We start from the raw sequence: 18,390 nt of genomic DNA, 5'->3' as shown, positions 1-18,390 counted from the left end.
CCAAGCACTTGGGTCATCTTCTACTGTTTTCCCAGGTCATAGCAGAGAGCTGGATAAGAAGAGGAGCAACCGGGACTTGAATTGGCACCCATATGGGTTGCTGGTACTTTTGCCCACTACACCACAGCACCGGCCCCTCCAGCTCCTTACTGGACCAAAAATGTTTATTATTTCTAGTATACAGTTACTTCTTATGCAATTTGTGGTGCTGAAGCCCCATTTTTCCCTGTCTATATGCCAATGCAGTGATATTAACAAGAATTTATAAGGTTGATTACTAGTGCACCTGTGCATATAAACCAAAACCATGCACCAAAGCCTCCCATGCATTTGAAAATAAATTTTGTTATTTTAACACCAGTGGAAAGAACCGTGAGGGCCAACATTGTGGCATAGTGGGTTAAGTCACCACCTGCAAAGCCGGCATCCCATATGAGCACCAGTTTGGGTCCCAGCTGCTCCACTTCCAATCCGGCTTCCTATTAATGCACCTGGGAAAACAGCAGAAGATGGCCCAAGTACTTGGACCCCTGCACCCATGTGGGAGACCCAGATGGAGCTCACCACTGGTAACTGTGGTAATAAACACACACTTGAAAAAAAAGCTACTGCAGGTGCTTTCTATACGGTAACAAGCTAAACTAAATCTCACAGCGTAGCACACTAGACACACCATCTAAAGCAACGGACCTTTGTATTTATGCTAATAGAAATGGCAAGTTCTATCAGGCTGATAGTAGAGGGAAAGAACCAAAATCAGAAACATCTCTACAGATGTTGGCAACCATCCTACCAAGGTCACAGCAGGTAGATTATAAACTGGTTTAAAGCTCTGTTTAATTTATGAGAAGAAATGTAATTTTTTTTCCAGCTGTGACTCCAGACAGGATTCAAAGATGAGCTGACAACCTCTTCTCTGGGTTTGATGCAAACTTACTTTCCCCTTCTGTGCTAGCCTCTTAAAGCATTCTGTCAGCTCTAAAAGGGCACAGCAAAGGGTGAAACATAATTTTTCTACCAACTGCATTTAACAACAACAACAAAAACTCATACATTCTGGGGCTTTTTTCTCTCCAATAAAGGCAACAATCATACATATTTTAAAGAAACACATGCACGTTTATTGGCTGACATGGCTGTGTTTTTCTAAACATTAAATGTGCTCAACTATTATATCATCAAAAACAAGAAATATTAGCTTATTATTCCCTTCCTAATTACTCACAATGAAAAAAAAAAGTGAGACTAAGGCACAGTTCTGTTTTCTCAACACGCAATCTAATTTGAAAAGAAGTGTTTCGAAGCGTATAATACATTCTCTCTGTTTTAAGCTACTGCTATAACTTAAGAAGCTGAAATACCACATTAAAAGTTTCTGACATGCAATTAGCAAACAACACAGTAAGGACTGGATAAGGGAAGAATCACCAACAGATGCTGAACTGAGGGAGAAACTGAGAGGAGCAGGATATACGGGACTGGGGACGTAAACTATTCCTGTCTCAGTCACTTTTTAGTGACAAAGGACAAAACTGACAGTTATACAATGCAATTATCCATTGGAGAAACATTATAATGTATAATTATACATTACACATGTATCATTGTATATTATACATAGTAATGATACACTGGAGAAACATTACAATGTATATAGCTTTTTGAAAGCTTTCTTTCTTTTTTGAAAAGGAAAGAGAGAGAGAGAGAGAGAGAGAGAGAGAGAGAGAGAGAGAGAGAGAGAGAAAGCTCTTCTATCCACTGGTTCATTCCTTAAACACTTGCAATAGCCAGCATTGGGCCGGGCTGACACCAGCAGACCAGAACTCCACCTGGGTCTCCCACGTGAATGGCACAGACAACCAACACCTGCTGCCTCCCAGGGTGTGTATTAGCAGGAAGCTGGGATTAGAAGAGGAGCCAGACTCAAAACCAGACATTTCCAATACAGGATGCAGGTACCCCAAGTGGCACCTCACCTGTTTGTTTGTTTGTTTGTTTTTTAAGATTTGTTTTATGTATTTGAAAGGTAGAGTTACCGAATGGGGAGGGGAGACAGAAAGAAAGGGAGGGAACAGGGGAGGAGAAGAGAGACAGAGGTATCTTCCATCCACCAGTTCAAATGGGCCGGGCTGAACCCAGGAGCCTGGGTCTCCTACATGGGTAGCAGGGAACCAAGTACTCAGGACATCTTCCACTGCTTTCCCAGATATGTTAGCAGGGAGCTGGATCCAAAGTGGAGCAGCCAGGACTCGAACTGGTGCTCAAATGGGATTCCAGCTTGACAGACAGTAGCTTAATCCACTGCCCCACAATGCCAGCCTCCTGCAAATGGCTTCTTAACTGCTACACCAAATGCCCAGTCCACAATGTATATTATTTTATGCTGTAATTATACAATGAAGATGAACAACCAAGTGATCAGGCAATCAAAATTAACATCATCAAGGCATGTCCTGTAATACTCAGAAGTATACAATATTGTCTATGTAAATGCCAAGGATAAATCTAATATAATGATTAGAGTGAATCTAATCATGATTAGAATGATGAAACCACAGACAAATCCAAAATGAGAAATTTATTTTAAAGGTGGGGAAGGGCTTATGCATTCTTTAAAAAATAAAATAAAATAAAGGATAAAGGCTGAAGAAATGTTCCAGATTAAAGAAACCCAAAAACCAAATACAACTGGATCCAGTACTGGAGAGGGGAAAATGCTATAAAGGATATTACTGGGTCAATAAACACAGATGGAATACAGAGATTAGTCAAACAGTATTGTTAGTGGGGCTGGTACTGTGGCTTGGTAGGCTAAGCCTCCACCTGCAGCACAGGTATCCCACAGGGGCGCCAGTTCAAGTTCCAGCCATTCCTCCTCCGATCCAGCTCTCTGCTTATGGCCTGAGAAAGCAGCGGAAGAGGGCCCAAGTGCTTGGACCCCTGCACCCACTTGGGAAACCCAGAAGAAGCACCCAGCTCCAGCCATTGCAGCCAACTGGTGAGTGAACCAGCGGATGGAAGACCTCTCTCTCTGTCTCTTCCTGTCTGTAACTCTGCCTCTCGAACAAATAAAAAAAAATATTTAAAGACAAAAAATAAAAGTATTGTTAGTGGTAAGTTTACTCAAGTTAAGAATTAAAGAGAGGGGCTGGCACTGTGGCATAGCAAGTTAAAGCCCTGGGCTGAAGCACCAGTTTGAGACCCGGCTGCTCCACTTCTGATCCAGCTCTCTGCTGTGGCCTGGGAAAGCAGTGGAAGATGGCCCAAGTCCTTGGGCCCCTGCACCCACGTGGGAGACCCGGAAGAAGCTCCTGGATTTTGGCTTTGGACTGGCACAGCTCCAGCCATTGCGGCCATCTAGGGAGTGAACCAGCAGATGGAAGACCTTTCTCTCTGTCTCCACCTCTCTCCGTAACTCTCTTTCAAATAAATAAAATAAATCTTTAAAAAAAAAAAAAGAATTAAAGAGAGTAACTTTATCCTCAGAAAATATACACTGAATTATGTATACAATTTACCCTCAAATGTTCAGAAAAATATTTAAAATATGATAATTTTACAGAGTAAGAAAGAGAACGGGGGCAGCATCATGGAATGGCAAGTTAAGCCACCACCTACAACACCAGCATCCATTTGGGCACTGGTTTGTGTCCCAACTGCTTTGCTTCTGACCCAGCTCCCTGCTAATGGCCTGGGAAAAGCAGCAGCAGATGGCCCAAGTGCTTGGGCCCCTGCCACCAATGTAGTACACCTGGATGAAGTTCAAGGCTCCTGGCTTCAACCTGGCCCAACCCCAGCCATTGTGGCCATTTGGGGAATGAACCTGCGGAAGAAAGATTTCTCTCTCTCTCTCTAACTTTCAAATAAATAAAATAAAATATTCTTTAAATTTTTAAAAAGAAAAAAGAATGATAAAAAATGGGACAACACATTAACACTGGTGAATTTGAGAAAATGATGGCTATTGTTTGTACTATTCTTATAACTTTTCTCTTAGTTTGAAATTAATTCCAAATAAAAAGGTCAAAATTGCTTCAAAAAGGTCTGGTAAGTCCATTTGCTTGAGTCATCAGCATGACTTACATGATCAGGAAGCTACCCGTCCTTACACCTGAGCTGGCTGTCATAGGTACTAACAATGGATGACAGGAAGAGTAAGATAGACCTGAGAATTTACAGCAGGAGATTATGGGGATGGAGAGAAGACAGATTTATATCCTTACTATATTTAAATAAAACCTTCTAAGTTATAAAATTGCAAAGTTGACTTCTCTACACTTATTACAAACTTTGTTTCAGCAATTGTGAATTGATAACTCTGTGCTCTGATAACAAGACAAAATTAATACACATTAAAGCTGGTTAAAATTACAACTACCATACTGCTCCATTACATTACGCCATTGAGATAGACAGCACTTAGGCACAGACAAATATATCAGATACATAAACACATACACACAGGTTTCTAAATACTTTGATGTGTGTGTGTGTGTGTGTGTGTGTGTGTGTGAGATTTCTGGCTCTTTGTGCTGAAAGGGCCTGTAAACAATTACACACATACATGTTCACACATATACGTACACACACACACATATCTTTTCAAAGCAATAAACATGCCTAGTAATCTAATATTACAACTACATTTACTGAATGTTTGCCATTTGCCTGTGAGCAAAGTGAAATTGGCTAAGCCTCCGCCTGCAGCATTGCATTCCGTATGAGCTCCAGTTCTTGTCCCGGCTGCTTCTCTTCTGATCAGCTCTCTGCTATGGCCTGGAAAAGCCATGGAAGATGACCCAAGTGCCTGGACCCCTGCGCTCACTTGGGAGACCCGGAAGAAGCACCTGGCTCCTGGCTTCGGATCAGCCCAGCTCTGGCCATTGCAGCCATTTGGAGAGTGAACCAGCGGATGGAAGACTCTTCTTTCTGTCTACCTCTCTCTATCTGTAACTCTGCCTCTCAAATAATAAAATCTTAAAAAAAAAAAAAATCATGCTTTCAACCATTACATTCTGCTATTTTTTTTCTAAAAGTTTTGCAGCAGGATTCTGAATTCAGATAATGTCCTATTGTAACTACATGTTCTCACTTTGCATATTTTACAGAAATTTTTATTTTTTATTTTTATTTTTTATTTTTTATTTTATTTTTTTTTTATTTTTTTTGACAGGCAGAGTGGACAGTGAGAGAGAGAGACAGAGAGAAAGGTCTTCCTTTGCCGTTGGTTCACCCTCCAATGGCCGCCGCGGCCGGCGCGCTGCGGCCGGCGCACTGCGCTGATCCGATGGCAGGAGCCAGGAGCCAGGTGCTTTTCCTGGTCTCCCATGGGGTGCAGGACCCAAGCACCTGGGCCATCCTCCACTGCACTCCCTGGCCACAGCAGAGGGCTGGCCTGGAAGAGGGGCAACCGGGACAGAATCCGGCGCCCCGACTGGGACTAGAACCCGGTGTGCCGGCGCCGCTAGGCGGAGGATTAGCCTAGATATTTTACAGAAATAACACTTTCCTAGAATATTCTGCTGACACAGAGGATGCAGGACACACCATAAAAGTCGTTTCCAAGGCTGAAGGTGAGGCTGCGTAAGCATCACCTACGCCCATCAGCTAGATCAGCAACAGAAGATAAGGCAAATCATCATCCTTACCCTTCTATTAAATAACCTGCACTATTTCACTTACAACTTATAATTATAGCTATCCTGTTATTAGCACAAATGGATGAGAGTTATGTTTTCAAGGGAAACTTAGTAACCAGCATTTAGTACAGAGGCTGGACAGCATAAGCCCTTAATAAACATTAGTTTCCACTGTTGCTATTATTATTATCATCATCACTGGTGTGTATTAAGCACGATAAATATTTCTCATGCACAATTATGCTAGCTTCACATAGGCCATTTTGATGTAGGTGTCATTTAAGCTACACAGCTTTGTTACATACTTAATTTCTTCATAGCTCTTAGGCTGTCTCTGCATTATGCTAAATAACTTTGAATTTCTATTCCATAACCCATAGGCTTAAGCTTTAATGTCCTGAACTCTCCTTCCTTGGCTATTTCTTCAGAAGGCATTTGTAATGACTGAAAACCTTTCTCCAGTCATCTGTTTAATATGTGTTTTCAATCACTGGCATTCCTGTGATATGTAGCATTTTTCTCATTAGTACGCGGCTGTTATCATGCATTCCAACTCCAAGACCTACGTAGGGGAAGATAATGAAGAATGGAATTAACGGGAATTTTTATTTATAGGGCTGGCCTCAAAGGTTATAAGCACTTGGGATATGAAGCACCAAGGCAAAGAATAAGGACTCCACACATCTCCACCCTGCACTGGCCACCTAGCAGACACGAACAAAGCCTGCTATGCAACTATGTCGGCATTCTCTAAAAAGAAGCACAAGGCCAAGGCAGTGTGACTCCACTTGAATTTACCAACAAGGTGATTAACACGGAGAGTCCAACAGAATGAGAAGGGACAAACTTTCAGCCCTCACCATGCACACAGTAGGTACTTGATAAACCACTGTTGGCTGAATGCAAGTTTGAGGGGCGTGGATACATAAAGACCCTAAGGAGAGGCACATGGAGAGGAAAGGGGAAACACTCTCCTCTTGCTCACTCCACGCCTGCCAAGCCTAGCAACACCTTCCCTCTGACCCTCTTCCGGCATTATCTCTGTTGAGGAAGGATCTCAGGTCATAACATGGTCCAGGTGGGTACCACCCACCTCCTAAAAAGACTTAAACACGGTTGGTGCCACGGCTCACTTGGCTAATCCTCCACCTGCGGCACCAGAACCCCGGGTTCTAGTCCCAGTTGCTCCTCTCCCAATCCAGCTCTCTGCTGTGGCCTGGGAAGGCAGTGGAGGATGGCCCAAGTGCTTGGGCCCTGCACCCGCATGGGAGACCAGGAGGAAGCACCTGGCTCCCGGCTTCAGATCAGCACGGTGCGCTGGCTGTGGTGGCCATTTTGGGGGTGAACCAATGGAAGGAAGACCTTTCTCTCTGTCTCTCTCACTAACTCTGCCTGTCAAAAAAAAAAAAAAAAAAAAAAACAGACTTAAGCACACAATACCAGCACTTGTGAAAAACAGCATCAAATCAATGTCTAAAACAGACTTCAGGGGTTGAGTGCTGGGCTCAGTGCTGAAGTCACCCTTGGGCTATCCATAACCTGTATCAGAGCACCTGATTTGAGTTCCGGCTACCCACTTCTGATTCAGCTTCCTGCTGATGCGTACCCTGAGAGACAGCAGAAGATGGCTCAAGGACTTGGATCCCTGCCACCACAGGCGAGACCCAGATGGCGTTCCTGGCTATTGCAGGCATTTGGGGAGTGAACCAGTGGCTGAAATATTCTCTCTCTCTCTCTCTCTCACCACCTCTTCCAAATAAAATGAAAATGAATAAATAAGAATTAAACATCATCTCTGAATTATTAACAAAATTTTTTAAAGAACCAGACATCATGATCTACTACACAGGAGCAGTATGCTGACTGGGCTTCAAGAAATGAGACGTAATCCCTGCCAGCAAGAGCTCACAGACCCAGACTGCGTGTAGGAAAATCTCAGCCACAGTCTCCATCCCTCACGAGGGAGCGCGGCGTCTGCCAGGCCTCTGCTCTGTGAGGCTCGGAACCTACTGATGTCAAGGGGTTAGAAAACTGCTGATGAGACAAAGCAAAAGACAATGAAGCTGAATATCTTGTTTCACCTATGCCTCCCCCTCCCCAGTGACGTGGGGAAACAGGCAAGCAGGCTAAGAGTTTTGGGAACTTATTCTAAGGACTGCTGGACTAAGAATGGAGTTTGAACTAGTGATCCAAAGTCTCATTTCATTTAACACAACCACCTGGGACACCCGCATCCCCTATCAAGTGCCTGGGTATGAGTCCTGGTTCCACTCCTGATCCCAGGCTCCTGCTAATGCAGACTCTTGGGAGGCAGCAGGTGACAAGCCAAGTATTGGGTCTCTTCCACCCCCATGAGACCTGGATGAAGTTCCAGGCTCCTGGCTCTGGCGTGGTGCAGACATCTGGGGTGTGAACCAAAAGACAGATCAATCCTCCCTCATCCATCTTCCTTTCATAAATAAACGAGGGGGCCGGTGCATAGCAGGTAAAGTTGCCACCTGAAGTACCGGCATCCCATATGGGCTCCAGTTTGAGTCCTGGCTACTCCACCTCCAATCCAGCTCTCTGCTATCGCCTGGGAAAGCAGTAGAAGATGATACAAGTCCTTGGGCCCCTGCACCCTCATGGGAAACCAAGAAGAAGCTCCTGGCTCCTGGCTTCAGATTGGCGCAGCTCCTGCCGTTGCAGCCATCTGGGGAGTGAACCAGCGGATGGAAGACCTCTCTACCTCTCTCTCTCTCTCTCTCTGCCTCTCCTTCTCTCTGTGTGTAACTCTGACTTTCAAATAAATTAAATAAATCTTTTAAAAAATGTAAAAAATAAAAAAATAAATGAGGTGCCAGTGCTGTGGTGTAGTGGGTAAAGCTGGTTCAGTTCCAGGTGCTCCACTTCCAATCCAGCTCTCTGCTATGGCCTGGGAAAGCAGTGGAAGATGGCCCAAGTGCTTGAGCCCCGGAGCCTGCATGGGAGACCTGGAAGAAGCTCCTGGTTCCTGGCATCAGATTGGCCCAGCTAAATTTTGGGGAGTAAACCAGTGGATGGAAGACCTTCTCTCTCTATCTTTCTCTCTCTGCCTTGACTGCTGCCTCTCTGTGGCTCTGCCTTTCAAATAAACAAATAAATAAATGTTTTAAAAAAAATGAATGAAAAATGTTTAAGTCTAATTTCAGTCTCTTGCCTACATATAAAGCAATACTGAGCATATATTCGTACCTGTTGCTCAAGAAAAATTATCATCTTTGTCCTTGGAGGAAAAGTTTATAATTTGGAACTTTCTGCAGACTACAAGCCTAGTCCTTCTTTCTAATTAAGGTTTAACACTCCACAGCAAAAGGGTAAGTCATGAAGACTTGCAGTCAGTAGGATGAGCATTGTAAGGGGCTCCAGAGAGGTATGAAAGCAGCTTCTCCACGGAAGGAGACAGCTCTGCCTTCACAAATCTGTCTCCTCCTGGCGTGTCCCTGGGCGGCAGCTCTGTTCTGATGGCAGGGCAACAAAAGAAAACCAAACCCAGAACCTCGTACGCAGATCGCTTGCCTCGTTCAAAGCTGCTCTCATCACTAGTCTGATTTCCCTGAATCCACTCTGCCTCCCACAATCCTTCCTTCACTGCAGCCAGAGAGAGATTTTTAAATAGATCAGCGCATGCCACTTCCCTAATCACGTCCTTCTATGGTTCTGCACTGCTCTTAAAATACAATCCAAATTCCTTTCCGTGGTCCACATGACACTGAAGACCTTAAGAATCCTTGTGTAGGGGTCAGTGCTGTGGCGCAGCATCCCATATGGGCAGCAGCTTGAATCCTGGCTGCTTCCCTTCTGATCCAGCTCTTGCTATGGCCTGGGAAAGCAGTAGAAGATGGCCCAAGGCCTTGGGACCCTGCACCCTCGTGGGAGACCTGGAAGAAGCTCCTGGCTCCTGGAGTGAACCAGCAGATGGAAAACTCTCTCTCTCATTCTCTCTCTCTCTCTCTCTCTCTCTCTCTGCCTCCGGTTCTCTGTAACGCTTTCAAATAAATAAATAAATCTTAAAAACATTCACTTTATTACAAATAAATGCTGTGTAGTACCACCTTCCTTCCCAGTCTCACTGTGGCTCCTGCACATGTGCCCTCCTGCTCCTCAAGCATTCGAGAGTCCCCCCACCTCCACTCTTCCACACGTGTGATTGCCTAAAACCTGGAGCGTCCAATGCCCAGCACAGTGCCCGGCTTACAGAAATCAACAATGAATACTTGTTTCATTAGAGTGGGTCAATGGAAGAATAAAGACTTGGCCTATGGTCTATCATCTTTAAGACAGTAAATGTGTGTGTGTACACTGGGTCTTCAAGAAATTTAGGAAAATGTATATTATGAAAAAAGAACCTATGCATGGGTTTCAAAATTCTTCACACTAAAAGAAGCTTATCTTTTAATTCCATTTTCCACCAACTTTCTGAAGTGCATGCTTACATATGTATGTATGTACAGACAGACCAACATACATACACGTATATACATACACACACGCAGTATGTATTCATGCATATATGGGTCAGTATGCAAGTGTGTGTGTGTGTGTGTGCACATACCAAACAGCCTATTCTACACTGATAAATTTAAATTGTAGATTATCAAACTCATCCAATACTGGCATAAAAGTCTGTCTTCCGGCCGGCGCCGCAGCTCACTAGGCTAATCCTCTGCCTTGCGGCGCCGGCACACTGGGTTCTAGTCCCGGTCGGGGCGCCGGATTCTGTCCCGGTTGCCCCTCTTCCAGGCAAGCTCTCTGCTGTGGCCCGGGAGTGCAGTGGAGGATGGCCCAAGTGCTTGGGCCCTGCACCCCATGGGAGACCAGGAGAAGCACCTGGCTCCTGGCTCCTGCCATCAGATCAGCGTGGTGCGCCAGCCGCAGCGCACTGGCCACGGCGGCCATTGGAGGGTGAACCAATGGCAAAGGAAGACCTTTCTCTCTGTCTCTCTCTCACTGTCCACTCTGCCTGTCAAAAAAAAAAAAAAAAATCAAAAAAAAAGTCTGTCTTCCTCTCTAAATTCATTGCTCCCTGCAAACATGGATAATATCTTTCATATTCCAACGCTAAGGACATTTGCTAAATGCACACAACCCTCCAAAATTCCTCATAATTCACTGGGCTACATTTCAGGGCATTTGATTCCATTTCAAGGGCCTCAAACCCTTGGTTGTGATCCACAACTCCGACAGAACGTGTTAAATGCCAGTATTTGCCTTTCTCGTCCTTAAAAATGTCAGCTTCGGATAGGCAGTGCTGTCTGCATTTCCCAAAGGAGAGGGGAATCAGCTCAGTGTCCCCTTTGTTCTGGAGTTGCTGCACAAGGCACACCAAGGCCTGCTCGGAACAATTACAAACAGGAGACGGCTCTGCCGTTCCAGGGTCATGTGCAGCTCCTAACAGTCTCCACATTGACCTCGCACAAGAAGGGTAAGGAACCGCAGCAGCACTCCCTGAGCTCAAGTGAGCAGCTCTGGTCAAAAGCCCTGCCTTGTATCAGGACTACGTTAACAAAGACACCCAGCTTCAACTGGGAAGACACAGACTGTTACTTCTCAGCCAAGCAAGTTTATTTACTCCAATGGGAGATCAACAAACATGGCCACCAGGGACAGCCTGGGATAAAATGTACTTGACCTGCAGGAGATAGACCAAAAGCACTGAGTGTGAGAACAGTCTCAGTTTGCTGCCCGTCCCAGCTCTAGCCATCGCATATATCTTCCAGAGGAACCAAAGCAAAAGTTAAAGATGCGCCCCTCAGAGGGCATCGTGGAGCACAGAGCAATCTCAAAACCTAAATCCAGTGTATGCGCCCTAAATTACCTACGGGGGCAGTCAGCTAACTGCTCGGAGCCCGAGTTTCCCAGCTGTGGTGCTGAGAGGTATCAGTCCGCGGGATGTACACTATTTGTAATTAAGTTTTTTAAAAAGTTTCTTATTAATTTATTTTCATTTTGTTTGAAAGGCAGAGAGAGACAGGGACATCTTCCATTTATTGGTACATCCCCCAAAAGCCTGCAACAGCCAGGGCTGAGCTGACCCAAAGCCAAGAGCCAGAAATTCCGTTCCTGTCTCCCACATGAGTAGCAGGGACCCAAGGACTTGAGCCAGCATCCGCTGCCTTTCAGGGTGCACATTAGCAGGAAGCTGGAACTGAAAACGGGGCCAGAACTTGAACCCAGACACTGCAGTATGAGATGCAGGCATCCCAGGTGGCAGTGCTGCACCAAATGCGTGCCCTTTTGATGAATATTTTAATTACTGAATGCATACAAAACTCTGAACCCTAAAGATATTAATCTAAAGGAATGATTTTTGATAATTACACAAAACAAAGTCTGGAATACTTGTCACTGAAGCGTCAGCCCAGATGATCACACCCTCAGAGAGACCTCCCCTTAACCACCTATCAAAACCCACTGCATTTTCCCCCTAGTGCTTAGTACTACCTGAAATCGTCTTATTTGTGAATGTCCACCCCTGCTTTCTCAGCCATGCCAACAGCAATCCTCACCATCTTACTGCTTTACTCTGCCAGATTCAATAACTACTTATTGAATGAACGAATACCAAGATAAAAGTAATTGAAAAAAAGAACAAACTTGGAAAATACCACTGAGTTCAAGACTTACTACAAAGCTACAATAATCAAGACCAAAATGGAATAGAGTCCACAAAGAGACCCACACGTCAGCAGACAAGTGCTTTTCAACGGAGATGCAAATCCAGTGGCCCCACGCGGCCTTTTCAGCGAATGGTGCTGCCGCACAGCAGATTAAGCCTGGGCTCGGGACGCCCACGTCCCTTACCAGAGTGCTGGTTCAAGTCCCAGCTCCTCCACTTCCAATCCAACTTCATGTCATGCGCCTGGGAAGACAGCAGGCGATGGCCCAAGTGGCTGGGTCCCTTCCACCCATGTGGAATATGGGGCTCCTGGCTGCAGCAGGGCCCAGCCAAAGCCACATCTCACGTAATACACAAAGATATATTCAAAGTGAATGGGTAGCCTAAAACTGTGAAACTTGTGGAAGACAAAAGAGAAAACATTTGAGGCCTTGGGTCAAGCAAAGATTTCTCAGAAATAATACCAAAAGCATAGCATCAGAAAAAAATAAACTGGACTTCATCAAAATTAAAAAGCTCATACTATTTTTTTTTTAAGATTTCCTTATTTGAGAACCAGGGTTACAGAGAGGCAGAGAGAGAGGTCCTCCCATCTGCTGGTTCACTCCCCAGATGGCCGCAACGGCCAGAGCTGGGCTGATCTGAAACCAGGAGCCAGAAGCTCCTTCTGGGTCTCCCATGTGGGTGCCGGGGCCCAAGGACTTGAGCCATCTTCCACTGCCTTCCCAGGCACATTAGCAGGAACTGGATTGGAAGTGGAGCAGCCGGGACTTGAACCAGCACCCCTATGGGATGTTGGTACTGCAAGGCGATGGCTTTACCTGCTACACCAGAGCGCTGCCCCCCAAAAAAACCTCATGCTATTAAGAAAATGAAAAGACAAGCCATGGACTAGGAAAATTTATCTGCAATTCTGATAAAGGACAAGCATAGAGATTATATAAAGAACTCAATAATAAGAAAACAAATAATGAAATAAAAAGAGATCTGGACACATCATCAAAGAACACATGCAGATGGCAAATAAGTGCAAGAGAGGATGATCCGTGTAACTAGTCGTCAGGGAAAATACACAAACTAAAACTACAGTGAGATACCACAACACTTCCACTAAAATGGCTAAAATTAAAGGCTGACCATACTAAGTGTTGGCATGGCTGTGGAGGAACTGTAACTGTCATATAATGGTAGTAGAAATATAAAATGACATTACCACTTTGAAAAACAGTTTGGCAATTTCTGAATGCATTCAATAAACCTCTGCTAAATGATCCAGCCATTCCACTTGCGGGCACACGTCCGTATGAACACCTGTGTGTGAGAATTCTAAGACTCTTATTTGTGACAGCCAAACAGTCAAGTGTCCATCAACAGGAGAGTGGATAAGCAAACTGCAGTGTATCCACACAACGGGACACTCTACAACTAAGCAATAAAAATTCTGGAACTATGGGACACACTGTAACATGGACGAATCTCAGCATACCTGTCTGAGGGTGAGAAGCCACACCAAAGAGGAGGACACACGAAGGACATTTATATAAAATCCTAGGAGATGCACACTCGCACACAGTGACAGGAAGCAGAACAGTGACTGCCTAAGACCTAAGAAGGGATTATAAAGAGCACAAGGAAACCTCACGGGGGTTATGGATACGTCCATTATCTTGACGTGGTGATGACGTCCCAAGTGGATACACACATCAATAGTTTGGGAAGACACACTTAACAATATGTAATTTATTTCACATCATGGATGTCTCAATAAAGCTGGTTAAAAATCCAAAACTTAGGCCGGCGCCGCGGCTCACTAGGCTAATCCTCCGCCTAGCGGCGCCGGCACACCGGGTTCTAGTCCCGGTTGGGGCGCCGGATTCTGTCCCGGTTGCCCCTCTTCCAGGCCAGCTCTCTGCTGTGGCCCGGGAGTGCAGTGGAGGATGGCCCAGGTGCTTGGGCCCTGCACCCACATGGGAGACCAGGAAAAGCACCTGGCTCCTGGCTCCTGCCATCGGATCAGCGCGGTGCGCTGGCCGCGGCGGCCATTGGAGGGTGAACCAACGGCAAAGGAAGACCTTTCTCTCTGTCTCTCTCTCTCACTGTCCACTCTGCCTGTCAAAAAAAAAAAAAAAAAAATCCAAAACTTGACTCACAATCTAAAAAGCAACAATTTCCAACTAAGTGTGTTTTGTTCAGACCCTGACTTTTAGGTGGCGCCCACTTCTTTTCTACAATAGCAAGTCAGAAATACCAGGGCCAGAAGGCAGAAGGAATCACTCCGTTTCAAACCGCCACCTTGGGAGTGTGTTTGGCACAGTGAGTAAGATGCCTGCATCCCATGCTGGAGAACCTGGGTTCGAATCCTGGCTCTGCCTCTGATCCCAGCTTCCTACTAGTGTGCATCCCGGGAGGCAGTGGATGGTGGTTCAAGTGCTTGAGTCCTGTGGTGACCTGGAACGAGTTCTGGACTCCCGACTTGGGGTTAGTCAGCCCTGCTATCGTGGGCATTTGGGGAGTAAACCCAAGGATGGAAAACCCATCTCTCTCTAGCTCACTCTTCCTTTCACTCATTTAAAAAAAAAAAATGTCAAATGTCACTTCAACCGTTTGCTGCTTTGGCAATGCCCACACTTCCCTGTTTCTAAACTAACAAGCAGCACAATGCAGGGTCTACTGGGACTCAGCCCCTTTCCCCAGCCCCAGCCCCCAAGTCTTTCTGTCCCCCAACGCAGCAGATCCTTACTTGTCTGAAAGAGCAGACACAAGGAACAAAAGGCTCAATGACTACCTGACAGATCAGAGAACAGACAACTGTTTCATGTGGGAGCTCCCTAAAGAAGTGGAACGTTTGGGGCCGCACACTGTTCTGCAGCATGCAGTTAGACACCCCCGGTCTGGGAGCACCTGCCGACAGACCTGTCCCCCTCACTCACTCACTCACTCACTCACGAGTTTCACTTTTCCGTTTCCTGCCCTCTTTTGCTCCAGGTCCGTGCACGAATGGCATGCATGCAGGTGTGTGCGTCTCGAGCAGACATTCCTAATATTCCGAAAGCACCTCTCGTTCAAACAGCCCCGACCCCCTGAAAGCGCTTCTCCAATGCCTGGGACGGTGACCCTCGCAGAACAACCACGGGCAAGCACAGACAAAGGTCTTATGTGTGAGTCCCAAGCAACGAGCAGTGATGCAGAATAGCAGCCTCATTATCTGAGAACCACGGGTCACGCTACTGTTTAACAGCAAAAACGACCCGTGACGGTTATAAAATAATAGCAACTCGGCGATCAGCACTGGACTCGGGCTCCACCATTTACTGAGCGGTGGGAGGCAACGCAGATTTCTGCTTTTTTACAGCGGGGGTAGCTGGACCGACCTCAGCGGACTGCTGGAGTTCAAAAGTCTGCGTCTGGACTCAAAGCGAGTCAACGTTAGTTCGTGCAAACTCCCCCTTCCTGCTGACCCGCACGCTCCTGCGGGGCCTCGGTTTTCACATCCGTGAAATGGGTCCTGGTTTTCCAGGTTGTAGCGAGATCCAGCTCCCTTCCCGCCCATCTCCCAGAGCGAGGATCGCAGAGGAAGGAAATACTCGTAGCGGCTGCACACACAGTCAGTTTTTCCACTTCTGGCACGTGAGGGGCGGAGGGGGGGGGGGGAGAAGGCGATGCAAAGGGGCACATGCAAGGGTCAGGGGTCCTGAGTGGAGCCCCCCACCCCACCCCGAGGCGCGCGAGTGGCGGCGCGGCCCCGGGGCGGCGAGTGCCCAGCGGCGCCCGGGGCCCCAGGAGCCTCCCCCGGAGAGCGGGGTTATTTCGGAATCACCATGAGGCAATTCTCATGAGGCAATGGGTCAGGAATGCGGCGCCGAGCCGGGCCGCTGGCGGCCGCGGCTCTCCGGGCGCCTCTACCTGCTCCCGGCCGGACGGGCATCCCCGGGCCGCTGGAGCCGGAACTCGGGGAGGCAGGAAATGAATGGGGACCCGAGGGTGGGGGTGCGCTGGGGCCCCGGGCTGGGGGCGGCGAGGGGGTCCGGAGCCACCCTGCCCTCCCCGTCCCCCTCGCCCGGGACCGGGGTCCGAGGCCCGGCCGGGACGCCCCCCTCCCGGGCGCGGCTGGGCGGAGGCGGCGGGGGCCCGGCCCAGGCCCGCGCCGGGGCCCCTCGGGGCTCCTCACCTCCGCGATGTCATGTTCCTCCCGCCCTCCGGCTCCGCGACGGACCCGCTCCTTGCTCAGGCTCCGCAGGGCCCGGTCACATCGGGCTGGCCCGAGGGAGGCCCGCTCGGGACCGGACGTGGGGCAGAGCCAGCCGGCCGCGCGCAGACCCCCCTCCAGGCCTGGGGGATCCCGGACACTGTGCAGCCGCCCCCCAAGCCCGGCTGGCTCCGCCTCCTCCCCCGCCCTTCGCCGCCGGCGCCTCGGTGACGTCATCCGTGCGACGCCCGCCGCCACTTCCTGCTTCCCGTCGGCGGCGAGCGAGAGGCGGTCGCTGACTGCGTCTCGGGGCTCGCGGGAGCCGCCACCGCGCGCGTTCGCAATCGCGCCCGCCCACGCCGTGTCAGTTTCCGTCGCCGAATAGACGCCGAGCCGAGTTCTGTTCGTCTCCCTCCCCGCGTCGCCGCCCCTCTCGTTGGCTCTGCAAGCTGCAAAAGCTACGTGGTCTCTCCGAGCTCCAGCGTCCCCCATGCCTTCGTTTGCGTGAAGAAGGGCTACGCGTTCTTCATGGCGTTACCGTGAAGATTCACCGTGGAAAACAGGCAGGCCTGCGCCCGTCTGGCGGCACAAGCTGCGTTGCAGTCGTTTCTGATGAGTGTTTTCCGTCTGCTGAGCCCTGGTTTAAACCGTGGCTTCGTGAACCAAAAGTCCGAAAAGCCCTGATCTGGAAACAGTCAACAATGCAGAGGAATTCTGGTGTGCGTGCTAGGTTATAAAGACGTCTGTGTGCTGTTTGTAAACGCGGAAGGCCGCGTGGAGCTCAACTCCACGACCCCCAGGGTGCCCGAACCACACTCTGCGCGTGTACATACATGATGAAGTTTCATGTGTTTAACCACAATAAAAAAAAGTTAATGAACGTAAGCTGTTGTGTGAGCGCAGCGCTTTTTGGTACAACACAGTGCCATCAATCAGAAGGCATTTTCTTTTTTTTCTGAGAGATTTATTTATTTATTATTTGAAAGGCAGAGTGACAGAGAAATCTATCTGCCAGTTCACTCCTCCCCCCCCCCCCCCGCCCAATACCTGCGACAGCCATGGGGAAGCCAGGCGCCCGGAGCTCCCTGGGGGTCCCTCACGGGGGGTGGCAGAACCCCACCTCCCCGGCCATCCTCCCCTGCTTTCCCAGGCGCATTAGCAGGGAGCCGGATTGGCCGCAGAGCAGAAGCATCGCAAGCAGCGGCCCCAGAAGACACTTTGTGTTCAAGCCGATCACCCGCACATTGGGTGCTTTTTCTTAGCACTTGTGCTACGTGGCGATACCACCTTGCACATTGGGTGCTTTTTCTTAGCTAAGCGCTTGTGCTGCGTGGCCATACCACCTTCTGCAGTTATAGGAGTGACAGCAAAACTACAATGAATTCCGTTTTCCTTCTTCACTGTTAGATCTTAGCAACCTCAGCTTACAAGTTTTGTGTTTTTTTTTTGTTTTCTCATTTATCTGAAAGGCAGAGAGGCAGATCTTGTCCCCGCTGGTTCACTCCCCAAATGCCTGCAACAGCCAGGTCTAATTCAATCCCGGTCTCCCACGTGGGGGATGGGGACCCAAGCTGCTGCCTACCAGGGTGTGCATTAGCGGGAAGCCGGATTGGAGGTAGAGGGAGGTTGGAGCGAGCCCAGACGCTCGGATATGTGATGTAGGTGTTCCAAGCAATGTCTTAACTGCTACATCAAAAGCCCACCTATAAGCGTGCGATTATTTTCCTTGCGTTGAAAATGTTCACCTTTTCCCTTCAAAGAAGCACTTCCTGGCTTTTCTTTGGCTTGTCCGATTGCTGGTTGCACCTTGGGGCTGTTACTTGTGTTCTTGAACACAAACCCTGCAGTGTGCATTGCAACACAATTAGCAAACTTAGCAGTTGTTTATTTCTGGAATTTTCCTTGTGAGATTTTTGCACCAAGTTGAC

General features: G+C 47.9%; 1 protein-coding gene and 1 non-coding gene across 5 annotated transcripts in view; both read right to left on the bottom strand.

Annotated features, from left to right (window-relative positions):
* Nucleotides 1-16,697, bottom strand: part of PTPN11 (protein tyrosine phosphatase non-receptor type 11) — a 95,230-nt gene extending 78,533 nt beyond the window's left edge. For 2 of the 4 annotated variants that reach the window (XM_008272268.5, XM_008272270.5), the window contains exon 1: nucleotides 16,445-16,697. In XM_008272268.5, the coding sequence (XP_008270490.1) occupies nucleotides 16,445-16,458 (14 nt within the window). In that variant the 5' untranslated portion in view covers nucleotides 16,459-16,697. The remainder of the gene's footprint in view (nucleotides 1-16,444) is intronic. The other 2 variants (XM_008272269.5, XM_051826560.3) reach the window with 1 other exon arrangement.
* On the bottom strand, nucleotides 870-990 carry LOC127484776 (small nucleolar RNA SNORA26). Its single transcript, XR_007911986.3, has one exon. It is a non-coding gene; the product is annotated as a small nucleolar RNA SNORA26 (small nucleolar RNA).
* Nucleotides 16,698-18,390: the final 1,693 nt, after the last annotated feature.

Source organism: Oryctolagus cuniculus, chromosome 21 (assembly GCF_051225735.1).
Source record: "Oryctolagus cuniculus isolate XC-2025 breed Fujian yellow rabbit chromosome 21, ASM5122573v1, whole genome shotgun sequence".
Classification (NCBI taxonomy): Eukaryota; Metazoa; Chordata; class Mammalia; order Lagomorpha; family Leporidae; genus Oryctolagus; species Oryctolagus cuniculus.
Note: the sequence above shows the minus strand (reverse complement) of the source record. Positions and strands in the feature narration are given on the sequence as shown.